The sequence below is a fragment of the Centropristis striata genome, chromosome 11 (assembly GCF_030273125.1).
Source record: "Centropristis striata isolate RG_2023a ecotype Rhode Island chromosome 11, C.striata_1.0, whole genome shotgun sequence".
NCBI lineage: Eukaryota > Metazoa > Chordata > Actinopteri > Perciformes > Serranidae > Centropristis > Centropristis striata.
In genome coordinates, this window is record NC_081527.1 from 7893598 (window position 1) to 7920928 (window position 27331).

The 27331-nt window shown below is 36.0% G+C and overlaps 1 protein-coding gene across 1 annotated transcript in view; it reads left to right on the forward strand.

Moving 5' to 3' along the window:
- Positions 1-20238, forward strand: part of scp2a (sterol carrier protein 2a) — a 48226-nt gene extending 27988 nt beyond the window's left edge. Inside the window, exons 14-16 of the mRNA XM_059344308.1 lie at positions 4293-4422; positions 8064-8143; positions 19679-20238. Coding sequence (XP_059200291.1) covers positions 4293-4422; positions 8064-8143; positions 19679-19774 — 306 coding nt within the window. The 3' untranslated portion in view covers positions 19775-20238. The remainder of the gene's footprint in view (positions 1-4292; positions 4423-8063; positions 8144-19678) is intronic.
- The last annotated feature ends 7093 nt before the right edge of the window (positions 20239-27331 follow it).

A 27331-nucleotide genomic window follows, 5' to 3' on the forward strand; every position in this document is an offset into this window, starting at 1 on the left:
TACCGTAACACATTTTTAAATAAAAAAACAACAAAAGTAAAAAAAAAAAAATATGCTCAAGGGTAGCCGGTATCACTAAAATGTATTTTATTAAAATAAATATACACATTTTAATGCAAACGATTCTATCATTACCGTCACATTTAACCATTTTTTCTCATCAATTTTCATTCAGATTTTGTTCTTCATACATTGTTAAAAACCATTACGTTTGATTATATTCCTTTAAATTATACATTTTTAAACAAATGTATATTCATTTTTATAAAGTTTATTAAATATTTATTGTGTATAAGTGTGGGGAAACCGTGACATTTTTATCTGGACACATTATGGTGATGAATTTGTGAATCAAAAATATGTTTAAAAATATAGAAAATATTATTTTAGCACAAAACAATGAATTGTGCCTCATTACGGCTATATTGTTCATTCATATAAAAGTGAAATGTATTTAGTTTAATAAAGCATTTAAAAAGTGATACGAAGCTTTATAGCCACTCAGGATCTTCATGCATGAATGCTTTTATATTTTTCTCTGATATTTGTTTTTGCAGAAAGGATTGAGAGAAACATTCTCTGGCTGTTCTTTGTTGATTTAATGGACTTATTAAACTGAGTTCTTCCACTAAGAATCTTGCATAATGCCACTTTATATCTTTTATAGCTGCATCAGAGATGTACTTGTATGTTTGAAAAAAAAGAAAAAGCCATTCAACATGGGGAAAAGCTTTTAAAATAACTGATCAAACAACAACCAATTAGTTGACTTTTCGACTAAGAAGGGGAACGTTCGCTGACACCTGAGAATGTTGATGAATTGAGTTTGATCTTTAGTTGTGATGTGTTGCCAGGCAGTTTGTAATTAGCAAACAGAAACAGCCCAGCAAAGCCCAATAAGGCAGCAGACTTTATTTTTGTGTGCAAACCAAAAACAAATAAGCCACTGACATTAAACAGGCAACTAAATTCAGACTAAAGGAAAAAAGAAAGTACGTCACGACAGGAAACAGAAAATACTCTTGTTCTGCAGAGAAAAGACACTGAATTACTTTTTAGAAGATGCTGTTCATCATATGCTATTACAGTAATATCATCCTCAAATAAATGTCCCTTTTTCTCTGATATTTCACACTGCAACTAAAGTGATCTGCTCACATGTCCAAAATCGAAAAAAACAATTTTTTTTCCTCTTGTTGGGCTATTTTTATATCCAAACTGTTTTGGTGTGAGACATGTCTGCAGCAGAGATATCCATTTCCTCCTGAATATAATGAAACTCCATGCACTTGGCTTGTTGTGCTCAAAGCACCAAAAAAATACATTTAGACTCAACAGTCTAGTCTCAACAGCTAACCTTAAAAATCGATTTTGGCGTCTAATCGGACTTCTGTCCTTGTCCCAGTTTACATGCAAGTTTAATCGTCCAACTTAAAATTTAATCGAAGTTTGTTGCCTTGAAATATTGAGTTCACCCAGCTTTTCTTTTTGTGCAGTGTGTTCTTTAGGTGCATTAGTCGATGCTGGTGCTTCCTGTGGTGTCTTTTATAAATGTACAAACAGTTGTTGAACGGTCGGCTCCAGCCACCAGCTGAGAATACATACTTTTCTGTTTGAGGACCGTTGAATCCAGAATCATCAATTTATGTTAATGTAGACAGTATACACCAGAGCCACTTGAATGGGTGGTTTGTAATCGATTCTCAGTTCTACCTGCACATGATGGAGGCAGACGCTGCAGGTGTTGCTTCAAAAAATAATGGTACGCAGGTGTGAAGCTTGCTGCATGTAAGTGCCTGTAAGCCTCAGGTGGCAGGATTATATATGATAGAGTATATATTGTCATTGATTTCTACTCAAACCCACATATCCAAGCTACCCACTCCATCCCTGCACGTGACAGCAGGAAGCTGAAGAATAGCAGCACTGCTCACTGGTGGACTGGTCAGGGTTCGTACTGGTGCTTTAAATCCTTGGAAATGCGTAAATTTAAATGTTGTATTTTCAAGGTTTAAAAAGATTTTGGATAAAGTGCTTGTAAATGCTTAAAATTCTTACTGTATTTCTCTTGCAATCTGACTATATCCATCTATAGACTATAGATAATCACATGTTCAATGTAAAAAATAATGAGTAGCCTATCTGAAATGAAGACCGTTCCTCCTAAAAGTGTAATACCATCACTGTTGGTATGGTTAACCCTCTGGAGTCCGTGAAAGCGCCGGAGCACGACTTCTTCATGACGTCAAAAAAAGAGACAAAAATGACCAAATGACTAGAAAAAAAGAGACAAAATGACCAAAAAAGAGACAAAATGACCAAAAAAGAGACACAACAACAGACACAAATGACCAAATAAGACACAAGAAAAGACACAAAATGACTAGGAAAAAAGACACAAAATAACCAAATAAGACACAACAACAGACAGAAAATGACCAAAAAAGACACAAAAAAGACACAAAATGACAAAAAAAGACACAAAATAACTAAAAAAAGACACAACAACAGACACAAAATGACCAAAAAAGACACAATATGACCAAAAAAGACACAAAATAACTTAAAAAAAAAGACACAACAGACACAAAATGACCAAAAAAGACATGAAAAGGATTAAAAAATGGATAAAATAGTCCAAGACTCCAAAAGCTCTAAAGTGACCCTAAACTCTAAAGTTTTTATATTCTATATCTTTGCATTAAAATTAATTTCATCATTCAGTATTGCAGGTTTTCCTCAAATAACTTGTTTTTGATCATCATACATCCTATTTTTTTGTTTTTATTTCTTAAAAATGTCTTTAAAACCTTACAAAACTATCCTATTTTGTTAAATTGGTGTTTTTCCAGTGGAAATTATTATTTGGTGGCTCTAATAAGTCTCAAATGTTAAAATATGTGATTTTCCAATGTAATCTGGTGGTTCTAACAACTCTTTTAAAGTTAAACCTTAAATAAAAGACAAACATAGATACACATATACTCAAATTGTTAATTTAGTGTATCACTTTTTGTATCAAGGCAAGGCAAGTTTATTTGTATACCACAATTCAACACAAGGTAATTAAAAATGCTTTACATAAACATTAAAAACAGCAAGACACAATTGAAAACAGTAAAAACAGTCAATTAAAACAGGGAAATAGAAATAAAAAATACAAATAAGATCAAATAAGATACAGCAGCATAAGAAAATAGCAGGATAAGAAAATAGATAAAATAATAAGTATCACTACACTTCTAATGCACAAAGTCATTTTTGACCCATGTGTGTAAACTTGATGTAATAATACAAAAACTATTTTTCTTCATAAAGTATGAAGGATCTGTTGTAATAATGCAGTTCATTTTTGACCCATGTTGTGCATTAGAAGGTGTTTATATGTTGTTCATCAAAGGGTTCAGTGAAATCTCCTCCTTTTAGTATGTAAGTTCTCATCTAAAACATGCAACTTACAAAAGATGTAAGATACTGAAAAAAACAGTTTGAGTGGTGATTGGAAATGTTGGTCCCATTTCTCAAGAACACACATACAAAAAATTATTAGACCACAATTTTCTTCAGTTTCTTTTTCATTTTAATGCCTGGTACAACTAAAGGTACATTTGTTTGGACAAATATTATGATAACAACAAAAATAGCTCATAAGAGTTTAATTAAAGAGCTGATATCTAGACATGTTGATAATAACCAAAATCATTATCAAGAAAACCTTGGAAAATGTCTAGATATCAGCTCTTAAATGAAACTCTTATGAGCTGTTTTTATTGTTATCATTATATTTGTCCAAACAAATGTACCTTTAGTTGTATCAGGCATTAAAATGGAAAAGAAATTGAAGAAAAAAAAAGTCTAATAATTTTTTCCATGACTTTACATTCTTTGTTTGCACTTTTCCAGAATAGTTTATTTCCCTTAGATTTTTTTCCACTGAAAAGTGGCTGGATGATTGCATCCACAAAATATTTTATATATAATATGTTTTGCTAGAGGCTTGTCCTTTTTGTGTTGTAATTTAGTCAGATGGAGCAAGGCGCGATCATTTTTGCCTCGAGGAAGCAAATTAATTTTGCTGACTTTTTCACTGAAATGAATGGGAAGCCAATTTCTTTTTGACAGCATTTCATGAACGGGGCCAGAAATTCCAGCATTCAATATTACAGAGAATGCTTCTGAATCTCTGTGAGGCATCTTCAGCAATGAAAAACCTTCTGACAGTGATTGAAATCATTCCAGTAGTGTGTTTGCTCATTGTATGTCAACTCAAAAGCCTCTGTGACTCCCTGCAGGAAGGAGAGCAGCTTGTCAAGAAGATTGGTGGAGTGTTTGCCTTTAAAGTGAAGGACGGCCCCGACGGGAAAGAGGCGACTTGGGTCGTAGATGTAAAAAATGGCAAAGGTTCTGTCACCACTGACCCAGGTATGTATCTCAACGGCTGTGAGACAATAAGACAAATCATATTTATTTGGTGTTTAGGCTTATTTAGGTTTATTTTTATTTGCACAGTTCGAATTACATAAAATGACAAAGATAACGTATAATGTAAAGTGCAGGGAGAGGCAGAAAACCCAGATGGGCTTATTTATTTAAAGCCTCCACCTAAAATTTCATAGTTATTAGAAAGTAATAAACTGATAATAGAAAAAAACCCACATGTATAACATCAACAGGTTATAATGACAATAGCAAAAACAATTAAAAACAAAAATGAACATGTTATAAATGAGCTTTTAGACATCTTTTGAAACATTTTAAGGAGATGGAGTCATTAGCCAGATGGGAAAAGGTTTTTATCCATCATTTGGTCCCTAAATTGAACAATAAATTGACCTCTGCATGTCAGAAATCTGGAATTACTAATCAATCTGTGTAGTTTTTCATTTTAATTCTATCTCTGACTGCGTATCAGTATCACTGAACTGAAACATGTGATACTGCAGCCGTACGTCAATAAGCCAATGAGCTGAGAATTAATTTGGATAAAGCTACAGTTTGCAAACTGAAAGTTGCAAAAACAATTATAAAACACACAGAAATACAAGAGTATTAAATTGAGCAAAACTAGCTTACTGTATCAAACCTTGCTAGCATGAATTACTGAGTTTAATTTCATCCAAAACGTATTTAAACACAAAACACACTTAAATATGAAGAATACCTCTTCGGGGGCTAAAACATAAAACATTGACTCCTTGATCTTTACAGTAAAATCTCACGTGACTTAGTTTTACGATCAACAGGAAGTCTCTTTTCGTCCTTTCAAAATAAAAGCGACCATTATCGAAACAGGCTTTTGTATAGAACTGTAAATATATATATCTTTTATTTTGCCCATGTATGCATGTGTTAATATATAGAGGAGTATGTATAAAATCAGAGCAGTTAATCGATTAATTGGTCGTTAACGTTATAGATGCTGGAGTTAGCAGGTTTCTTCCAAACGGCCATCATTACTTTCAATGCACTGATGTAACTTTCACCCAGTAAGACTTTGCTCTCTCTCAGCCCTTTTCCACACAGCGACCCCCCAGCATCAATATGCATGAACTTTTTGTCCGCTAAAAGAATTTCCCGTGGCTTTTCTTCTTTTAAACAGACCACACGCAGTCCTTGCTGGTAACACTTGTTTTACTTCCACAATGCAACACGTGTCTGAAACAGGCCGTAGAAACCAGGGTTGAACCACTTCACGTGTGTTTGGCTCAAAAGAGGAAAAGGATCTGAAAAAGATCTGATACCCCAGATAAATCCTGGGTTCTCCTTTTGTAAAGGCTTTTTCATGGGTTGAGATGTCCAGATGTGAGAGATTGTTGTGGTCGTCTGGGTATGTATGTATGTATTGGATCGTGTTATTTCGTGCGAGGGGCTGGAGCCAATTAATTAAAGTACTTGACATATTGAACAGCAGTGGTGGTAAAAATATTCAGATCCCTTGATGAAGACTCAGTTGAACACAGTCTTCACACAATAATTATCTTTTAAATTCATTTGGAATTACGAATTGATAAAGCTGCTGCAACGGACATCAAAACACGGAACTAATTAAAAACACCTCGAGGGATAAAAGAAAAACACACACACACACACACACACACACAGAGTCTCTGAAGCACTATCCATTTCTTATCTACTTGATGCATTCAGCATTCTGATGCATCGTCAAAATGTCATGCTAAAGGAGTTCAAACCTGCCTTCATGAGCAGATTCTAGCCTACACACGCACACACATTTCTTTTTTTGAAAGAAGAAAACAAGGAAATACGATCCTCACTGTACAATAAAATGCTAAATTCAGGAGCATTAAAATACACTCTTGCTCTATAAGGTTTTCCTGCTAACTTGGTCTGGTAGCTTAGCTCTTGTTATTTGACGTTAACAAGCTTTTCATGTATCTGACAGTAATGAGACAATAATAAAAATGTCTTGTTTACTGTTCCGTTGTATTTAAAGACACTCTGATGAACTGCAAAAACTGAAGGAAAAACTGTGCAATCTTTACCTTTATGACCTACCATAGAACAGTCTGCCTGATATTTACATTTTTACATGCTTTTAGTGCTATTTTTTGGAGCATTTTAATATGCTATGCATCAATACAACCCTTACATCACAATTTTGATAATATATACGAACTTGTGTCCATACTAATGAAATAAATTGCTTAAAAGTGCAAAAAACACACAACATTTTTTTTTTCTCCACATATTTTTTGCAATACAGAAATGTCATAGCTGTATCCCTCAAAATTGTAAATGGAAAAAAGTTGCACAAAATCCTTTCAAACCACAGAAAAAGTATGAGTGTGTTCATGACAAATTTTTATAAACTATAACTAAAAATAAAATAAAATGCACAGTATGTAAACACACAGCATGTACATCAAAAAGCATATTTACAATAGTTCAAATATTTGTGTCTAAGTGTTTTACTGAAATAGCTAGAGATAAAATGAGAACGAAAGCGAAAGTGTAACTTCGTACTAACAGACGTCTTTTCCGCGAAAAAAACTACATCTCCCGGGAAAATTTGGTTTTTGCAATGCAACTTTTCACTAACGTTTCCAAGTAGCATCCCCTGCTTTCTGGGTGGCGTCTGTTGTGTGTTGAGGTTCTTTGACAAAGACAAAACACTAGTTTTTTTCATTTTTTTCCTCATAAATCTATCAACGTATTTACTCTAATGGAAAGTTTGATCCAGATGCCAAGTGTACACTTGAGTGCTTTCTATTTAGAGCAGCATAGTGGGGACATTTACCTTTTATGCGTCATGTAAGTTGTTTTTTTCCCTCTTGAGCACATTGAGCTTATTTTTCATGAATGTTTGTGAAAGGAACACTGTGTTTTTTAGGGCATCTTAAGTCCATTTTTAAAAGAAAAAATTGAAGTGATGTGATTTTCCGGGTGGATCCACACATATTTTTTCATTTTCATAGACATTTTGAGAAAGAGCATTCGTGGTGCATTAATTTGCTTCAAGACCAGTTGGAAAAAAGGACTTTCCGGTCATGTTTCATGGCTCTCTATGCAAATACTGGAAACAACGTCATCATCTTGTTGTTTAAATGCTCTGAATAATAACCTACAACACATCTTCTTTGTACCATAAGTGTTTTTTTCACATTATGACTAGTTATTCTCAGTTATTAAAAAAAAACAACCTCTCAACTCCGGAAATGGGATTATCTGAGGAGCAATTGAATGCACCATTTGCCTTGAGTGCCATTCTACTTTTTAAAATATTTTTATTGGTTTTTAGTTTTATGGAAGACAGACATGTTATACAAGAAAACGTACGAGCAGAATATTACACAATAATCAAAAATAAATAGGTACATCAATAATTCAATAGATAGAAAAAATGGAAATTGAAAATAAAAAAGATGAATAGGCAAAACATCATGAAGTTCTAAAACATTTATATAGTAAAAGAAAAATAAGAGAGAAAAATAAAACATGTTACCAAGTAAATAAATATAAGAGTGCATATCCAGTGATGTTGTATGAGGTTTACTATGGATTTCTGATTCTATAAAAAATAAGTCATTTTTTATTTATTTCAGGTAAAACGGCCGACTGCACGTTGGCCATGAGTGACGTGGATCTTCTGGATCTGATGACCGGAAAGTTGAACGCACAAACGGTATGACTTCTTAACACTTCTTTAGTTCCTAATTTGTTATTACAAATTGCATCTGACACTGATGCATCTTATGAATATTTTACTGCCAGTGAAGATGTGTCCAACTGACAATTTCACATCTTTGCCTTCATGTGGAGCAGCACTGCATACAGAAACACACTCAGGAGCAGTGAGACTCGGGAGTGCAGTTAAGAGTAGAAATACAGCTGAAACACTGCCCACAGAAAGCTATGATGGGTGTGGGGTAAATGAATTTACAAATTATAAAGAAATAAGGGAAATGGTTGCATTTAGTAGAGTGTCATAGTGTAAATGGTAAATGGACCTGCACTTATATAGTGCTTTTCTAGTCACTTTGCGACCACTCAAAGCGCTTCACACTACAGACTGCGCTCATTCACCCATTCACACACACATTCATACTGGTGGCAGAGGCTACCCTAAACGGTGCCACCTGCCACCATTGGGAATTCATTCACACACCGATGAACGCAGCATCGGGAGCCATTTGGGGTTCAATATCTTCTCAAGGATACTTCGACATGTAGGCTGCCATGGTCAGGGATTGAACCACCAACTCTTTGGCTGGGAGGCAACCCGCTCTACTAACTGAGCCACAGCTGTGAGAAAATCCTGTGGGAAACACTGGTTCTAAAGCTTGTTTTGCAGTCAAATGTCTTTTTTTTATACTTTCTACGGCCCCGTTTACACGAGGACGCTTGCAGGTAAAAACAACAAAATATTTTATCGGAAGTGCCTTTTGTTTAGATGGTGACAGCGTTTTTGGGGCTTAAAAACGCAAAAATTTGAAACCACCCTCCAGAGTGTGAAACTTGAATCTGCTCCACCGTAGCGTGTCTGTCTACACGGCCAAGACACAAAACTCAGATCTGCTCACGTCACGTACGCGTTTACGTCACATACATGCTCCAGTACAGGAAAATAAACAAACGTGGGATTATTTCCATGTGTCGGACCTTCAAGCTGCTCTGGCAGCTCTAATAAACTTACAAGAGTCTTTCCACCAAATGTACAGGATATGTACAGATAGTATTAGTGAACAGAGAAGGATCTGTAAAAACCCCTATCACATTTTGGATGCACCGATTGGTCAGAGGCGAGCCAGACGGCTGTGGACCTGGGAGATCTAGTGGATGGTAGAGAACTTTGTGGAAGGAGTAGCTGATGAAAATGTGTGGCGTGAAAACTTCTGCATGCCCAAAGATGCTCTTATCGCTTTAAGTGATGCCGCCTGGCTGCATACAATCAAATTCACACACTTTTGCGTCACCGTATGCAGCAGATTTCCTCCTGAAAATGCTCGTCTAAACGAGGAATAAAAAGTGAAAACGCGACGCCACTTTTGCGTCTTCTGTTCAGACCGTCATCATGTAAACGTAGCCTAAATTGCTGATTGATATTTACATGAGGGGGACACCCAGGAGACAAACAACCCTTCAACCCCGCTTCTGAAAAAAATCCTAGAGGAAACACTGAGATTAATACTGAAGAAATCAAAACTGTGAAAGAACACATAATATGGAATTATGTGGTTAAAACAAAGGGTTAAACAAACCAGAATTTTTCACCTTTTGCTTTCAGGACAGCTTTGCACTCTTCTGTTATTCTCTCAGTCAGATTCATGAGTTAGTCACCTGGATGGTTTTCAGTTAACAGGGGCACCTCGCCAAAAGTTAATTTGTGGAATTTCTTACCTTCTTAATGTGTTTCGAGACCATCAAAATAAAATGCGGCTAATTTGAAGAATCTTAAATGTAAAACATATTCTGATTTGTTAAACACTTTTTTTTACTACATTACTCCATATGTTCTCCATCATAGCTCTGGTTTGTTTTAATATTAATCTACAATGTAGAAAATATAAATAATAAATAAAAACCATTGAATGAGAAGGTGTGTCCAAACTTTTGACTTGTACTGTATATCATTAGGAATTAGATCCCAGTGAAGAAGCTAAAGATACTCTAACTTCCATTTCAATATGACTTATAGTATACCAACAAAACCCAACAAAAGAAAAGTTTTGTTTCTGACCAGTCGGAGCGGGGGATCCACTGTCTGCTAGCTAGCCATAACTGTTACGTGGATGACATTTGGAGATGCATATTCAATTAAAATTTGCCAATTAACCAAGACTTTGCAACGCGGCAAGACTCGCTGTACTTATGCAAAAAGCTTTTCCAACTCAGCGTGGAGGGAGTGGAGCCCCACAAGCAGAGTTAGGAAACTACAGAATTGCCAAGAGAATGTTATTGATGTTGACTCATGTCATTTTTTCTTCTATTTTGGTTAGTTTTTTTTATGGTATTTATTTACACATTCTTAACCGTTCAGTGGTTGTTATGCAGCTTTTCTACAACCTCCACTCTGCCAAGAGCACCAAGGCCAGAGGCTTCTGAAGTGTTGCCACACATTGGATGTGAACAGAATAAAAAAGGTGGAGCTTATTAAAAATAATGAGTTGTGCTAGGTTTCCCAAGTGCTAGCTAGGGGCTCAAAGCTGCAAGCGTCTGAACCTGGATGGATCTTTATTTTAAAAGGTGTGTTCAGTACAGCCTGACAGCCTGACAGCCTGACGCCTCCAGACAAAACCAACGGCACCAATACATCATGTTGGTGTGAATAGGCTGCGTTTGACAGAAGCACGTTGATAGGACTGTACAGGTGGATGTGACCACCTACTGTAGAGACTCTCTGCTCCAGCAACAAGAGGAAAAAAAATCTTAACCACCAAAAAAGGGAAAACTTGGTTCGTGCTTGGCACAAAACAGATTGAAGAGTTGCAGAATCTGAGATGTGTACTTACAAGGTTATTCGCAGGTGAAGTGACTCTGCTTAATGTTTCAGCCAACAGCACAGAGCAGATCAAACTGTTGCAGCCTTTTTTCTTGTTGTTTTAATTCACATATATACAATATAAAACGCAAACAGTCAGAGAAAAAATATTAGACCCTTGTTTTCTTCAATTTCTCGTTCATTTTAATGCCTGGTACAACTAAAGGTACATTTGTTTGGACAAATATAATGATAACAACAAAAATAGCTGATAAGAGTTTAATTTAAGAGATGATATCTAGACATTTTCCATGGTTTTCTTGGTAATTAACCAAAATCATTATCAAGAAAACCACGTGCCACCTGTCTCTGGTTTTGCTCTCCATTTTAAAGCATTGGAGATCATTTTAGCTGAACAGCCTATAATTGTTTGCACCTCTTTATAAGTTTTCCCCTCTCCAATCAACTTTTTAATTAAAAAAAAATGTTCTTCTGAACAATGTCTTGAACGACCCATTTTCCTCAGGCTTTCAAAGAGAAATGCATGTTCAACAAGTGCTGGCTTCATCCTTAGCCCATTGAGGCCTGAAAAACCGCTGGGCGATTTTAAAATAAGCCTCTAATTTTCTGGAAATTCTGGAAAAATTCTGGGAAAAAAAAGTGTGAACTCTTCTACTAAATAATAGATTTTTCATCCTCTGTAGCAGATAGAAATGAAATTCAAAAAGTATTTGAGAGCATATACAAATACTACAAAACGACGTAAACGCTTTCCAGGCTTCAATGGGTTAAATAGAGGCCACCTGATTCACACCTGTTTTTTCACAAAATTGATGACCTCACTGGTTGAATGCAACACTGCTATTTTTTTTAACACACCCCTTTCAACTAATTGCCCCATTGCACAGCCTTAAGAGCTGCATATCACAATTGCTGGGTCTTGTTGGTTTTCTGAGAATCTACTGCACCTACTGGTACCTTGTTTGCCATGTAGCAATAAAAAATATACTAAAAACCTGGATTAATCTGGTTAGTCACATTGGACTGCTATTATTTTGAACACTACTGTAAATAATTCAAATTCAGTTTCTGGTGTCACATATTTAAGCCCATACAGAACACCCACATTTGTCTTCCACTAAGAGCACAGAGACATCAAGTATATTTTATTTGTCCCAACTTGCGCAATTTGGTTGAAGTCTAGGTGTATAAAAGACATAAAAAACAATACATTCCTACACACATACATACAACAGATCACAGCCTCAATATATGAATGAATGAATGCTTTATTTCGGTTAAAAAAACAAAAAAATAAAATAAAAGCATGTTTTTACAAAAGAATCCATCAGACAGCAACAGAAAAAGGAATAGGCTGAAGCCCCACTAAAGGCTTATTTTTGCCTCTCCTGTACCATCTACATGTATACATTATATACATTACATTAACTGAATAATTCACATTGTTACAAAACACATGATACCTTAAACTGAAAAATCAAATTCTTTTTTTTTTTTTTTTTTTTTTTCTTCTTTATTGAGGCCAACAGGTTACATACAACATAGGATATTTTCCCTTCTTAAAAAAAATAAAAAAAAATAAATAATTTCTCTTATATGTACAGGTTCCTGATACATAGGAAAAGCAAATAAAGGAAAACAAAACTAAATCATAGAAAAGATAACCATCAGGATTTTCATTCTGTACCCATAGATATACATCAACATCAGTTTTCTTCCCAGGCCCAATTTTTTAACATTTTTATGTATTGACATTATGAACAGTTCGAACATAAGAGGGAGTTTCACTTTAATTCTCTGAAAGAAAATAAATAAAGAAAAAGGGACATGCATACACATAGATAATTACAACAAGACAAAAACAAAAAATACTCAAACAAAATCTGATCTTAAGCCTATATGATCAACATACCCAGTCCATTTAGACCATATTCTAGAAAATTTGTCAGTCTGGATTTTGAGGGAGTAGGATAACTTTTCCATTGTATATATATCATGGACCACATCTAGCCATTCTCCTATTGTAGGTGGGTCTTGTTTTAACCACCTTCTTGAGACTGCTTTTTTGCTTGCCACCAGAAGTATAAGTAACAACTTTTTATCTCTATGATCCCATAAGTCAAATGAGATGTTTCCTATGTATAAGGTGTCAAACCTACATGGGATGTTTACTTTGAAAGTCGCTTCCAGGTGGAAGTGTATTTCTCGCCAGTATGGAGTTAGTACTGGGCAATCCCAGAAGACATGAAAGTGATTGGCCTCATTTGCTCCACAGGCCCTCCAGCATGCTGTGCTAGGTATTTGTGTTCTTTGTTGCAATGGTGTTATAAAAAATCTGGACAAATTTTTCCAGCTATATTCTCGCCATGCATTGGAACATGTTGTCCCCCATTGTAGTCTACATATGCTTTCCCACTCTTCTTCAGATATTGAAATACTACCTTACTTTTCCCATTTCTCCTTAATATATAGAGTGTTGTCTGGACTTGCTTGGCGTAACACATGGTATAATCTAGATACAACCTTTTTGCAAATTGATGAATTGATTGCTCCTTTGAACACTTCTAAAATACCTGTCTTTTGCCCTTCTATTGCCTTAGCTATATTTTCCTGAAAGTAGTGTCTAACCTGGAGATACCTATAGAAATCTTGACGTTGTAGTCCATGCTCTTGCTGTAGCAATTCAAAGCTCTTAAGTGTTCCTTTATTTACAAAGGTGCCGTAGGTAGTAAGCCCCCCTTTGATCCAAGTCTTAAATCTGAAGTCCAGTCTATTAGGAGAGAAATCTGTGTCAAAAGCAAAATCAAATTCAATCAAATTTCATTGTAACCCTTGATAATTTTAGACTTTAAAGTCTTCTTGAAAACTAACATAGAATTACACATCTTTATTTCATCATTTAGTCCATTCCATAATTTTCTAAAAGTAAAACAAAACAAAACAAAAACAATAGTGCAACAGAAGGCAATTCCAGGTGAAGTGGCAACCACAAAGGTCTACAACATCAACAACAACATCATCATCGTCAATATTAAACTCATCATCATCACCACCATCAACATCATCATCATCATTATCGTTGAAACATGAATGAATGAATGAATGAATGAATATCTGTACCTGTTCTTTTTTTATTTATAAGGGTAAGAGCTCTATTCATAGCCTCAAACTTCAGTTAACACAACACATGATTAAAAAGCATCTTGTCCACTCTTATTCAATTTATGTTTGCAAAAAAAATGTTCAGGGTTTTCTTTTTCAGTTCATCAGAGATTAATCTTTTAGTGACGTATGAACAGAAGGACCAGTGTGTATGCTGTAGGGGGAACTACTTCATATCTAGCGCTTTATTCATCTCAGCCATTGTGGAGCTGGGAGCAAGGATCCTGGAGCAAGGATCCTGGAGCCTGCGTGTAGGATCCCACAACGGAGAAACCAAACAGCAGCTCTAGAGAGGGCCTTTTGTGTTCCCACTTTACCTCAAGGCCATCGTGGGCTTTCTCGGAGAGGGACGAATGTAAGAAAAGACAGAACTATAAGGTTTAAAAAGGCTCGCCTTGGGAAAAGCCTGATCCCTGCAGCCATCATGATATACTCTCATCATTTCAATGAATCTCTTATATGAGGTTTTCAGTTGGTTGCAGTCTGCAATCTCACTGCTGGATGCCACTTAATCATTTTATACGCTGCTGCACCCTCCGAACTGTACAACACACCGGGCGTGACAAAATTACACAATTTATCTTAGCTACAAACTGTAAAAAAAAAAAAAAAAAAATGTAAATCCTTTTTTTAGTCCTTGAAAGAATCGTCTGTGACAAACGCTTCTGCCCCGGTGGTGGAACAACCTTCCAAACTCCATATGAACTGCTGAATCCCTCTCAATTTTCAAAAAGAGGCTGAAGACCCAGCTCTTTACTGATCACCTACACACATAATCAACACACACACACACACACACACACACACACACACACACACACACACAAAAAAAAAACCTGCAATTGCGTCCTAAAAGCACTTACGTCCTAACAGGACTCAATGTAAATTATGCCACTTATTCTTGCTTGGGGCGGCTGTGGCTCAAGGTCAAGGTCACGTTTATTTCTAGAGCACCTTTTATACAACCAAGGTTGACCAAAGTGCTTTACATAACTGAATAACAACAACAAAATCCAATCCAATACAGGATACATAATTGAATAACAATAAACTCACAAATAAAAATAAAAGACAATTTGATCTAATAATATATTACATGAGATGTGCAATACATCACACAGAAACAACTTTCTTCTCACACAGGTTTGAAAGCCTGGGGGAAAAAATGAGTCTTAAGAGAAGATTTAAAATTGTCCAAAGTTTTTGATGACTGGATATGCAGCGGTAAACTGTTCCACAGCTTCGGGGCAGCCACTGCAAAAGAGCGATCGCCTTTTGTTTTTAGCTGCATTTAGGCACATCCAGGTTTGACTCATTTGCAGACCTCAGAGCTCTAGTCAGTCTGTGAACCTGTATCAGTTCGGTCAAATAAACTGGAGCCAATCCGTTTAAAATTTTAAAAACAAACATCAGGATCTTAAAATCTATTCTGAAACGGACAGGAAGCCAGTGTAGAGAGACCAGAACTGGAGTTATGTGTTCACGTTTCTTTTTGCCTGTTAAAAGACGCGCTGCAGCATTCTGTACAAGTTGTAGGTGTCGCAATGAGCGCTGGTCTAAACCTACATACAGCGAGTTGCAAAAATCTAGTTTTGTTGAAATAAAAGCATGAATAACCTTCTCCAGGTCCCTAGGAGAGAGGTACGGTTTTGCCTTGGCCAGAAGTCGCTCAGTTGGTAGAAGGGTCACCCATTGATCGGAGGGTTGGTGGCAGGTGGCACCGTTTAGGGTCGCCTCTGCCACCAGTATGAATGTGTGTGTGAACGGGTGAATGAGCGCAGTCTGTAGAAAAGCGATAGATATGTGCAGGTCCATTTACCATTTATTCTTGTGTTGTTTCTTGACTTCATCCTTGCTTGTGTTGTATGATCTCTCAAATGTACGTCGCTCTGGATAAAAACGTCTGCTAAATGACAACGTAGATCTGTAGGAAAAACAGCCAAATCTTATAGTAGTGGGGCGGATTAGCTCAATATTGTACAACAATCGTTCACTTTGTGATAAAAGCATGAAATTTGGTAGATGTGTTGGTGAATATGTTTCGAACAAATCTGGATATTGGGCCTCAAAAGCGCCCCCTAGTGGCCGTGGCAGGCATTTGTTATACGAATAAATCAATGATGAATAAAAACTGCCCTTTTAATAATACCAACTGGTGATGAATTGTATATTGTTGGAAAGCCTGATTAGTCACCTTTACAACGAGGTACAGCTTGTAAGGATCGTGCATTCATGGAATGAGCAACGTGGCTAAACGTGTGGGTAGCACCCCCCAAAAATGTGCATCCCCTGTGTAGTGGGGCGGATTAGCTGAACAATCGTTCATTTTGTGATAAAAGCATCAAATTTGGTACAGTCATTGCTGAATACATGTTTAATGAATCTGGATATTGGGCCATCACAAAAAAAATTCTGATGGCTGTGGCGGCCATTTTTAAAAATGGTCATTTAAAAGCCGGTGGTTACTGGCAAGGAATGCTTTGCCTACCCTACAGCTGCTGTTTCACGTTTTCAGCACCAAAAATATATAATTTAGAGACATGTTAAAGTGACAAAAGCTTTATTACAGTCTCATAGAAAAGAACATTAACTTTGTATAACATTTTATTAGGTCTTGATATTCCCATTCACAGGCTACGGCCTCCTCTTTGGCTTGTATTCTTCTGTTGCTCCTTAAAAAGAAAAAATAATTTTCAATATTGTATGACCTGCAACAATAAAAACAAAACACATTTAGACAGAGAAAAAAATCATACATTTTAAAAATTCTACTAGGGTTACTTGTAGCAGGTTACTCTTTCTGGCAAAATCCTTGTACTGAGTTGTGTGACTTAGTCAGGCGGCTTAGCTTTCCACATACTCTCTATCATTATAGGTTTCAATTTTTAGTAGGAGCCACTTCATCAAGATTGCGGTGATGGCAGCCATATAAAGTCTATGAGAAATGCTATATCTTCCAAGCCACTTAGAAGGTCAATCTTGGTGTCAAAATATACATTTTCTGGGTCCAGGAATCATTTAAAGCTATTGAGAATATCACTAGATGATTATTTGATCAAATAGATATGTTCATTTTCACTCAGACTGGGCAACTCACTTCAAGTGCTGCAGCAGGGTATCCTGAGTTGAAACTGTTTGGAATCTATGTTCACAGGAGAGTGTGGATTAGCTGCCATGTACACTGCTCAAAAAAATCAAGGGAACGCTTTCATCTCATGTCAGATCTTGATCAACAAATTATTTACAGTGAGTCATCCAGTGATATTCTCAATAGCTTTAACCCAGCTTCTTTGACCCAGAAAATGTATATTTTGACACCAAGATTGACCTTCTAAGTGGCTTGGAAGATATATTGGTTCTCATAGACTTATGGCTTATATGGCTGCCGTCTCCTATCTGCAAAATTTTGGTGCTTTTGTCCGGCGTGTCCCTTTCTTCTCAAATCTGGTCCTAAGCCGCCTGACTAACTGTGATGGAGTTATAAAATACATTTAAAAAAAGAAAAAAAGAACCACATGGGCAAAGGAGACATTACATATAGTGTGTGTGTGTGTGTGTGTGTGTGTGTGTGTGTGTGCAGAAAGGGATGTCCACATTCCACAGGACATAATTTAACAGTGTCTTATTAAGCTTTCACACCCAACAGCCACTGATACATGTTCCAAGCTAACTAGCTAGCTTAAGTACCTATTTTTGCTATCTTGCTAATTTACTTTTCCGCCAAGGCCCATGATGATTGTTTTTCTCTTTAGCCTTTATGATGTTCATAGCATATTTTATTCATAATTATAACAGGTGAAATAAAATATTTAGACATACCTTGATGGACAGTCCACTGCACTGCCTGTCCCAGGAAGCAAATGCTAGCTAGCTCATTTGCTAGCTAGCTCGATGGCTAGCCCGATTGTGGTGGGGCAGGAAAAATAACTGAAAGAGTGCTTAACTGGAGTTTTGTTAATTTAATATGTGTATTTACATTTTTTAATTTACGTTTGTATATTTAGTTTCAATTTTTTAAATATTTTAAGAAATAATTTAAATATTTTTTGTAATTTCAACGAAGAAAATGACTGCTATGGCCACTAGGGGGCGAATTTGCGATGGCCTAATATGCAGATTTGTTTGAAACATATCCACCAACACATCCACCAAATTGTGTGCTTCTATCACAAAATAAACAATTCTTGTGATTTATTGAGCTAATCCGCCCCACAGGGGATGCACATTTTTGGGGGTTGCTACCCACACGTTTAGCCCCGTTGCTGATTCAATGAATGCACGATCCTTACAAGCTGTACCTCGTTGTAAAGGTGACTAATCAAGCTTTCCAACAATATACAATTCATCACCAGTTTGTATTATTAAAAGGGCAGTTTTTATTCATCATTGATTTATTTGTATAACAAATGCCTGCCACGGCCACTAGGGGGCGCTTTTGAGGTGGCCCAATATCCAGATTTGTTTGAAACATATTCACCAACACATCTACCAAATTTCATGCTTTTATCACAAAGTGAACGATTGTTCAGCTAATCCGCCCCACTATAGTTATAGTCAATCAAAATCACTTTTTTTTAACCCTCAGTTCTTTTTTTTTTAAGGCTCAAATTTTTGCAACAAAAAAAAATACACCACTAACAGCACAAACCAGTTCCTGTAAAAAACTTCTGCGCTCCTCAGTATAACGGAGAACCCATTAAATTAGTTGGCTGAGACGAGTGGAACTGCAGGCTGCTTACACAGAGCAGAGAGGAGAGGTCAAGAAATGTGGAGTCCGCATTTTTTCACATTTGTGGGCACTTGGAAAAAAATTTGTATAATAGAAAAAAAAAGATTACAGAAATGTAACTTGGGGTTTTTCTTTTTCTTTCTTTCTTTCTTTCTTTCCTTCCTTCCTTCCTTCCTTCCTTCCTTCCTTCTTTCTTTCTTTCTTTCTTTCTTTCTTTCTTTCTTTCTTTCTTTCTTTCTTTTTTTCTTTCTTTCTTTCTTTCTTTCTTTCTTTCTTTCTTTCTTTCTTTCTTTCTTTCCTTCCTTCCTTCCTTCCTTCCTTCCTTCCTTCTCTTCTTTCTTTCTTTCTTTCTTTCTTTCTTTCTTTCTTTCTTTCTTTCTTTCTTTCTTTCTTTCTTTCTTTCTTTCTTTCTTTCTTTCTTTCTTTCTTTCTTTCTTTCTTCCTTCCTTCTTTCCTTCTTTTCTTCTTTTCTTCTTTTCTTCTTTCCTTCTTTCTTTCTTTCTTTTTTTAAGATTTTTGGATCTACAACCATGTTTTACTGCACACAAGATGTTTTAAAAAAAAAAAAAATTTTTCCCCACTTCTTCTATCCACGACTGTGTTGTTTCTAGACGTGCAGGACTATATCTATCTATCTATATATATATATATAGATAGATAGATAGATATATGTTGCAGTATAAAATGAGGCCAGCGAGAGGAGGAGGATGTGACAGGAGCTAAAGAAAAAAGCCTTGACACTGCTTGTCGTTCAGAGGGTTAAAGGGCAATTTGAAGATGACCAACAGCGCTCTTCTAATCTTTTCCCTTTTCACTCCTGTCCGCAGGCGTTCTTCAAAGGGAAACTGAAGATCACTGGGAACATGGGCATGGCTATGAAGCTGCAGAGCCTGCAGATCACACCAGGCAAGGCCAAGCTGTGAGACCCTGAGCGAACTCGTTGTCTTCTGAGACGCAATTTCTAGGACAAACATGTTGGAAAACACGAATCCTCCTGTTGCGTTTTACTAATCAACAACCTTGTGGAAAACCTCTGATATAACCTTTGATTTTGAGAGATGGTACATAAAGTTTCAATTCCAGCTGCTACTTTGATATCAGAGCACACACACTTCATAGCACTCAGAGAACTTTTAATATTATATATATATATATTAAATCTTCCTGATGTATCATCTCTAAGTCTGAATAATGGGAGCTGCTTGTAACATCAGTGAAAATTTCAATGTATGTGTTTAATTAATCATGTAGTTAAAACACTCAATGTGCCTCTCATTTCTCCCTAATAAATTAACCATTTTGGTATAATTTTTTATTGAATATATGTCTGTAAATGAAAGCAATGATCTAATTTTTTAATAAATAAATCCTTCCTTGATAATAACGACCTCTAATGTTTTATTCCCCTGTTTTGTTATATTGTGAAAATATTGTGAAATATACATAGCTCAATATATCATAACTCACTCTTGCTCATTTTGTGATAAAAGCACCAAATTTGGCAGATGTGTTGATAAATATATTGGAAACAAAACTGGATATTGGGCCATGTCAAACTCAGACCCTGGTTGCCGTGGCAGCCATTTTTCAAAATGAAGTACAGTACTTGAGTAAATGTGCTTATTAGTTACATTCCACCATTGGATAAAAGCGTCTGTTAAATGACATTATGTAATTGTAGAATGTTACAATATTTTTTATAACGACACTGTAAACAATTGTCTTGTAAATTAACAGTAAAATACATGCAATACAATGCATTCCACTGTTAATGTTACAGTTCCTCTACTGTTATTTATTCTACAGTATGTTACTGCGATAAAACCACATACTGAATTACAGTAAAATCCTGCATTTCATTGATTTTTGCAGTAAACTAAAACACAGTATAGTGCTGAAGCTAGTTGCAATATTGTTGCAGTATACAATGCAGTCATTTTTTGTAAATAGAGCATATTACTGTCTGAAAGCCAATTACTATGAATTAAGCGCTGTCTTTCCTGTAACCTCAGTAATTTATAATAATATACCATATACTGAATGAGTTAGTTAAGTAAAGTACAGCCATTAAAAATGTGGACAAGAAGAGACTTAGAACATAGTTAGTTTTACGATTGACAGGAAGTCTCTTTTCATTCTTTCAAAATAAAAGCGTCCGTTATCAAAACAGGCTTTTGCATAGTACTGTATATTTATATTATATCATATTATTATATTATGGGAAACGGCAAGCTACCTACAAATATTGCCCAGAATGCATTGTTTTCTACAGTACAATACCTTTTTAATAGAAAACAGTATGTTACTGTCACAATTTGGCTGTTTTTTTACAGCAATCTGTATCGTGTGTATCGTGGTAAATCTATGTGGAGTAAGTACCTAATAAACATCAAGTAGCAGCTTGTAATGAGGTAGTAATAACCCTTTACACAAATTATGAGATTTAGAATAAAATAATTGCGCACATAGCAGCATCAGTGCTGTGTTAAAGCACTCACACACTATTATCAGGACGGTAACTACAGCACAGCTCTCTGCCAGTTCTCTCCGGAAAACATTCAAACAAGGGGATTTCAGTTGTTTTCGTGCCTTTGTGCCCTGCTTCCCTCTTTCTCCATTTCCTCTCCATTTGTGTGTTTTTGAGTTGATCTCCCTGTTGGCCGCCCCCCCTCCGCCCGTCGCTGTGCACCTTCTGCCAGATCCAGCCTGCGTTCCTAATTGCTCCTATTCGGCCAGCTCCCTTCAGCCCACCCCTCATGCTGTCCCTTTGCCAGGTGGCCAGCTGGCCCAATGGTGATGCTCAGATGCTGCGCCCGCCTCACTGACCATTAGCAGTGGGCTAATGGGTCTTTAGGAGATGATTGTAACTAGCACAGTGGGAAGGGGTGGGATGAGGTGAGGCGGGGGGTGTTAGCTGAGGATTTTCAGGCTTGGTTTGCCTTAAGTCAACTTTAGAAGCTCAGCCCACGCTCGAATAAATAACCTTGGCTCAGTTTTCCTAGAAAGCAAAAGTATACATTGGACTGTATTTAAATGAGATCTATAAGTCCTGCAAAGGCCTGCAGCCAGATGCATAATGCACAACCCAAACTGTGTGCACGCAAGCAAGAAATATGTATACACACTCTTTTCGGTTTTATAAATCTTCAGATACACCTGACAGCTCAATTAATCACAATAATTGTGGAGCTGAGTGCACACAAGCCTCATTTCCACAGCAACAGGGAGCCATAAATGGATGTAGAAAGGCTTTTAAAGGAGCAGTGTGCAGGATTAAAGGGGATCTATTGGTAGAAATGGAACAATCTTAATTATTAATGTATTATCCACTGAAAGTAAGGTTATCTATTTCACCGTCCTTAATGATGGGCAACTAGAGGCCCGGGGGCCGCATACGGCACGCTTCCTCACTTGAAGTGGCCCTCAGTACAATTAAATCTGTGCAGTGCAGTGTAAAAATGCACAAAATTACTTCTTGCAATTAATGTTGGTCTGCTGAAAAAAAGAAAAAAAAAGAAATCACAGTAAGTGGTTATTTTTTATTTGCTTCAAACCTTTTGTATTCCTATTTATACTGTTATACACTGCAAATGATTTGGTTCTTAAGATAAAACAAACTTAGAAGTGTTAGATAATTTATCTTGTTTTAAGATTTAATTTCTTATTTTAAGTGTTCAACATGCTTATTTCTAGATTTAATAATCTTAATTTAAGAAATCTTGTCAAGTGAAATTATCTGTCCATGCAGCAAGATCATTTCCCTCAGATTTTGTTTTTATCTTGTTTTTAGACACCTTTTTTGCAGTGTACATGCATTTGAGCATGAAATATGTTAAGTTACTGCACTGTAAACATATTTAGTATTATTATATTTCCTCAAGTAAACAGCTGCTTAAATGTATGTCCCTTTACGAGAAGCAGCACTGTCAGAATTTAAAATAAAGTATGAACACAGTTTTTGTGCTTAAAACCTCAAACACTTGAACCTTTACTGCCCCTGCAGTCAGTAGCATAACATCATGGTGATAGGACATTTTCCATGGTTTTCTTGATAATGATTTTGGTTATTATCAAGAAAAAACATGGAAAATGTCTAGATATCAGCTCTTAAATTAAACTCTTATGAGCTATTTTTGTTGTTATCATTATCTGTGTCCAAACAAATGTACCTTTAGCTGTACCAGGCATTAAAATGAACAACAAATTGAAGAAATCAAGTGTGGTCTAATGATTTTTGTATGTGTGTTCCTGAGAAATGGGACCAACATGTACAACCACCTAATAATCTAATATCTAATAATTTTTTTCCATGACTGTATGTCTAAAAATTTACCATAAATGACATAAAAGCAGATCTTCCCCAAAACAATACTTATGGTAGCCTACTACCAAGAACAGCTCATTTATGTGTAGGGGATTTAAGTTCTACTTTACCCTTAAATATTGTGGTTATTTCTCATTTTGTGACATAAATTAAAATCAGGTTGTAGCTTGCAGTCTATCTAACTGTTTGAATAGACGACGTTTCTCTAAAACAATGTTCCTCTGATGACTTGTTGACAGGAATCTGTGAATATCTTTACAACTTTACTGAACACAAAAAGTTAACTTTATACTTGTCATTTTGACTTTTTTTCCAAACTGCGTAATGAAAAAATTCCTCCTCTCATTATTTTTTCTCCTACCTGGCCCTAATCCTTGCCTATGGCAATTCTGAACAGGTGCTTTTTCCTTCATCCTTCACGGGCCCCTGGCCCCGTCTGGGCCCCGTCTGGGCCCCGGTGCAGCTGCACCGTTAATATTTACTCCTCTGCCTGCAGTTCTTCTAACCAAGGTTATAATAGTTTTGGATTTTTCATTAGTTTTAGTTTTAATTTCGTTGTCAATTTTTGTTTTCAAATTCAGTTAGTTTGAATTCACTTTGAGAGTGAGTTTGCTAGTTTTAATAACTTTTTATTTTTTGGCAAATGCTTAGTTTTAGTTTAGTTTTTATTAGTTTTAGTTTTTTGTAATGGGGTATTTGTTGGTTGCCAGATTCAATAAGGTCACAATAAATGTTGCCTTTATTTCCTTTGTCTGATCCATCTCAGCCCCAATAAGTTTATTAAGTCATAAAACCAGAGAGATGAAATAGATTTCATATCAACCAAAAATGTTTACGTATGAAAAAAGTTGACAAAGACGAAAACTAAGGACATTTTCACTATAATTTTAGTTAGTTTTAGTTAGTTTTGTAACCACAAAATACAGTTTCAGTTAGTTTTTAAAAAAACTCTCGTTTTTATTTTTTATTTCAGTTAACGAAAATGTTTTTCAATTCTAGTTTTCGTTATTTCGTTAGTTTTTCGTTTACTATAATAACCTTGCTTCTAACTTAAAACTTCAAATTCGGACGACCCTTAAAAAAAATAACTCAAATAGTATACTATTTGTACATTTTTTATATATTTTTCATTTCTTCGTGTTGATACATTTTTATAAATTTTGCACTACAGTGACATGTTCCTTTTTACAAATACAGAATGGCAGCTCTTGAAACATACTGACATGGTTGTAAAATCTACATTTTTTTTGTTTTAAAACTTTTGAAATACATACATGTACAGCATATATCACATACATATGGACAAAGTTCTGAGAATGACTTGTGATTGTCGACTTCGTTTTTTTTCGGTGTCTGTCAGTTAACGCACTGGTCCCGCATGCTTCTCCTTTGGTCGTTTAAGGCAAAGAGGAAATACAATGGGGGGGTGCAAAGACAATTTGACATGACTCCAACACAAGGGCTTTCATCGTGACCTCGTCGTGTTTTTGTCTCGATTCTGGCGATAACCGTACAGTACTGCAGGTATGAGGCAGAGTACCCACTTCAACTCAGGACAACAAGGCAGAGAAGTGTACTGCCCTACAAAGCAAAAAGGCAGTAACTACGCAGAGTGCAGAACTGAGAAAAATGACTTTAACACAAAAGAACCCATGGTGACACGGGTGTAACAAACACTTTAAATGTTCTAGAATCTCCCATATTCAGCTTTATGCTTCACATTAACTCATTAAAACAACCTGGTCCCACAGAAATCTGTGAAATAGCCACGGATTTCGCTTAACTCAAAATCCGTGGAATAGCCACGGAATCGCTCAAATTTCCGTGAAACTGACACGGATTTTGCTACAATGCAAGTTAATGACAGTCATATTTTTCTGGCGAGATCTTCACCACAAAGTGATTATGTACATTCTCTGAGTGAATATTTAGAAAATAAAACATATATTTCTCGCTAGAAATGTGATCAAAATCCATTTTTATGCAGAAACAAAGTCAAAATATTAATTTTTTCACTAAAAATGAGAGAACTGTCCGCCATGTTTTTTGTTCTGACCGCCGGAACCTTGAAAGTCACATGACTTGGAACAAACCAATAGGAAAACTTATTAACTGTCTTTAACTTGCATTGTAGCGAAATCCGTGTCAGTTTCACGGAAATTTGAGCGATTCCGTGGCTATTCCACAGATTTTGAGTTAAGCGAAATCCGTGGCTATTTCACGGATTTCTGTGAGACCAGGTTCGTTTAATGGCCATTGGTTTGTTCCAAGTCACGTGACTTTCAAGGTCCCAGCGGTCAGAACAAAAAACATGGCGGACAGTTCTCTCATTTTTTGTGAAAAATCAATATTTTGACTTAGTTTCTGCATAAAAATGGATTTTGATCACACTTCTAGCGAGAAATATATGTTTTATTTTCAAAATATTCACTCAGTGAATGTACATAATCACTTTGTATGTTGGAATAGCCACGGGATATGACTGTCATTAACTTGCATTGTAGCGAAATCCGTGTCAGTTTCACGGAAATTTGAGCGAATCCATGGCTATTTCACAGATTTCTGTGAGATCATGTTGCATTAAAAAGACGTATACTCAACACCCTGGTGTGGTGGTCATGTGACTCTGACAAGAAGTGACTTCTCCAAAATGTGGCTGTGACTGGAAACAGAAATGTGAAAAAGTAGCTAATTTCAAAAAGCTTATTTTTTGTTATGAGGCTAAGTTTTTAACCCATTTAACAATTCTAATCCGTTAATAGGGTGTCCTGTATTGCATTTAACTTGTTCTGACCATATTTCCTGAACAAATTAAAGTAAAAATTTTAATATATGTTATGGAGATGCAAAAGAAAAAGGCAAATTTGTGTCTCTGTAAGCAGGAAATGTGTCTAATTTTTATTTTATTTTAAAATAAGAAATATCATAAACATAAATACCATGAATGCCCAATGTAACGTTCTGTCACATCACAGATCTTTGACATTTAGGGGTTGTATTTTTTTTTTTAAACATCAGAAATGTGTTCTATGTGATCCACTTATAGAACACATCCTTTAAGGATAACTGGGTCTGGGTTCTTACGGGTTAAAGTTATCCTGTAATCCAGCCTAAGTAGTTGTAGGTATATTATTGGACATGTGGCTGTTTTGTTACTTTATATTAGCTTATTCTTTGTACATATCAATGCTCATATTTTATTTTGTATTTTATTTTGCAGTTACTGTATTCTTGCTTTGTATTACTTACCAAAAACGTGGCACCATACCAAGAAAAAAGGCAGTATAGATTCTCCAAAAACTATTTTGCCACAACTTGGGCTCTGGGTGTGTTAGATACATTGTATTTGAAATAATTGGAACCATTTGTTTTCCTGAACATGGATATACCAAACCCAAACTAATTTGACCATTTTAGGTCAATATTTTCCACCCGGAAGCTGTTCTGGTGCTGAAGCGGCTGCAAGGCTTTTGCAGTTACTGTACAAACGACTACCATTTTTCTCCAAAACAACACACATCTGAGATAAGATGTTTTGTCACATAACAAAGGATGCCTTGAATGTCATGAAAATGATAATAACTCATTTTTGACCAAAAATGCAGTTACTGCCTTTTTGCTTTGTAGGGCAGTGTAGGGAAAGGTGTGGCTGAGAAAATGTAGGAAACCGGAAATAATCCCCTTTTTATAGCCCGAAATCTGACTTTTTTTTTTTTTTTTTTTTTCCTGAATGTGAACCAACCTGCTGCATATGTGTGTTGAAGTAAAGGTGATGAACTGTCTTCCTATTGTCCCACTCTTGTTGTGTGATTGTTGTGCGCGTTATTGAGTCAGTGAATTTATTGGAAGAACGCTTTCAAACAGGCAACATTATCAGTTTCATTAGCAGAATGACAAAAAAAAAGAAGGAATATACAAAAACCCCAACCAATATTACGCTAAAAACATACCAAACCAGATCAAAATGAATAAAAGGAGATATGAGTGCATGTTTTCTGTTTTTTCCACAGTCCACAGAGGGATAGGTTCCTTTAATTATATCTGATATCAGCTACTGTGTCCTCCATTTCCGCTGCTTTGAGATGGGCTGAGTCACGGAGCTGCAGGGGGGAAATTCATGAAATATCGAACAGGATCAGCTCTCCGGTTTGAAACG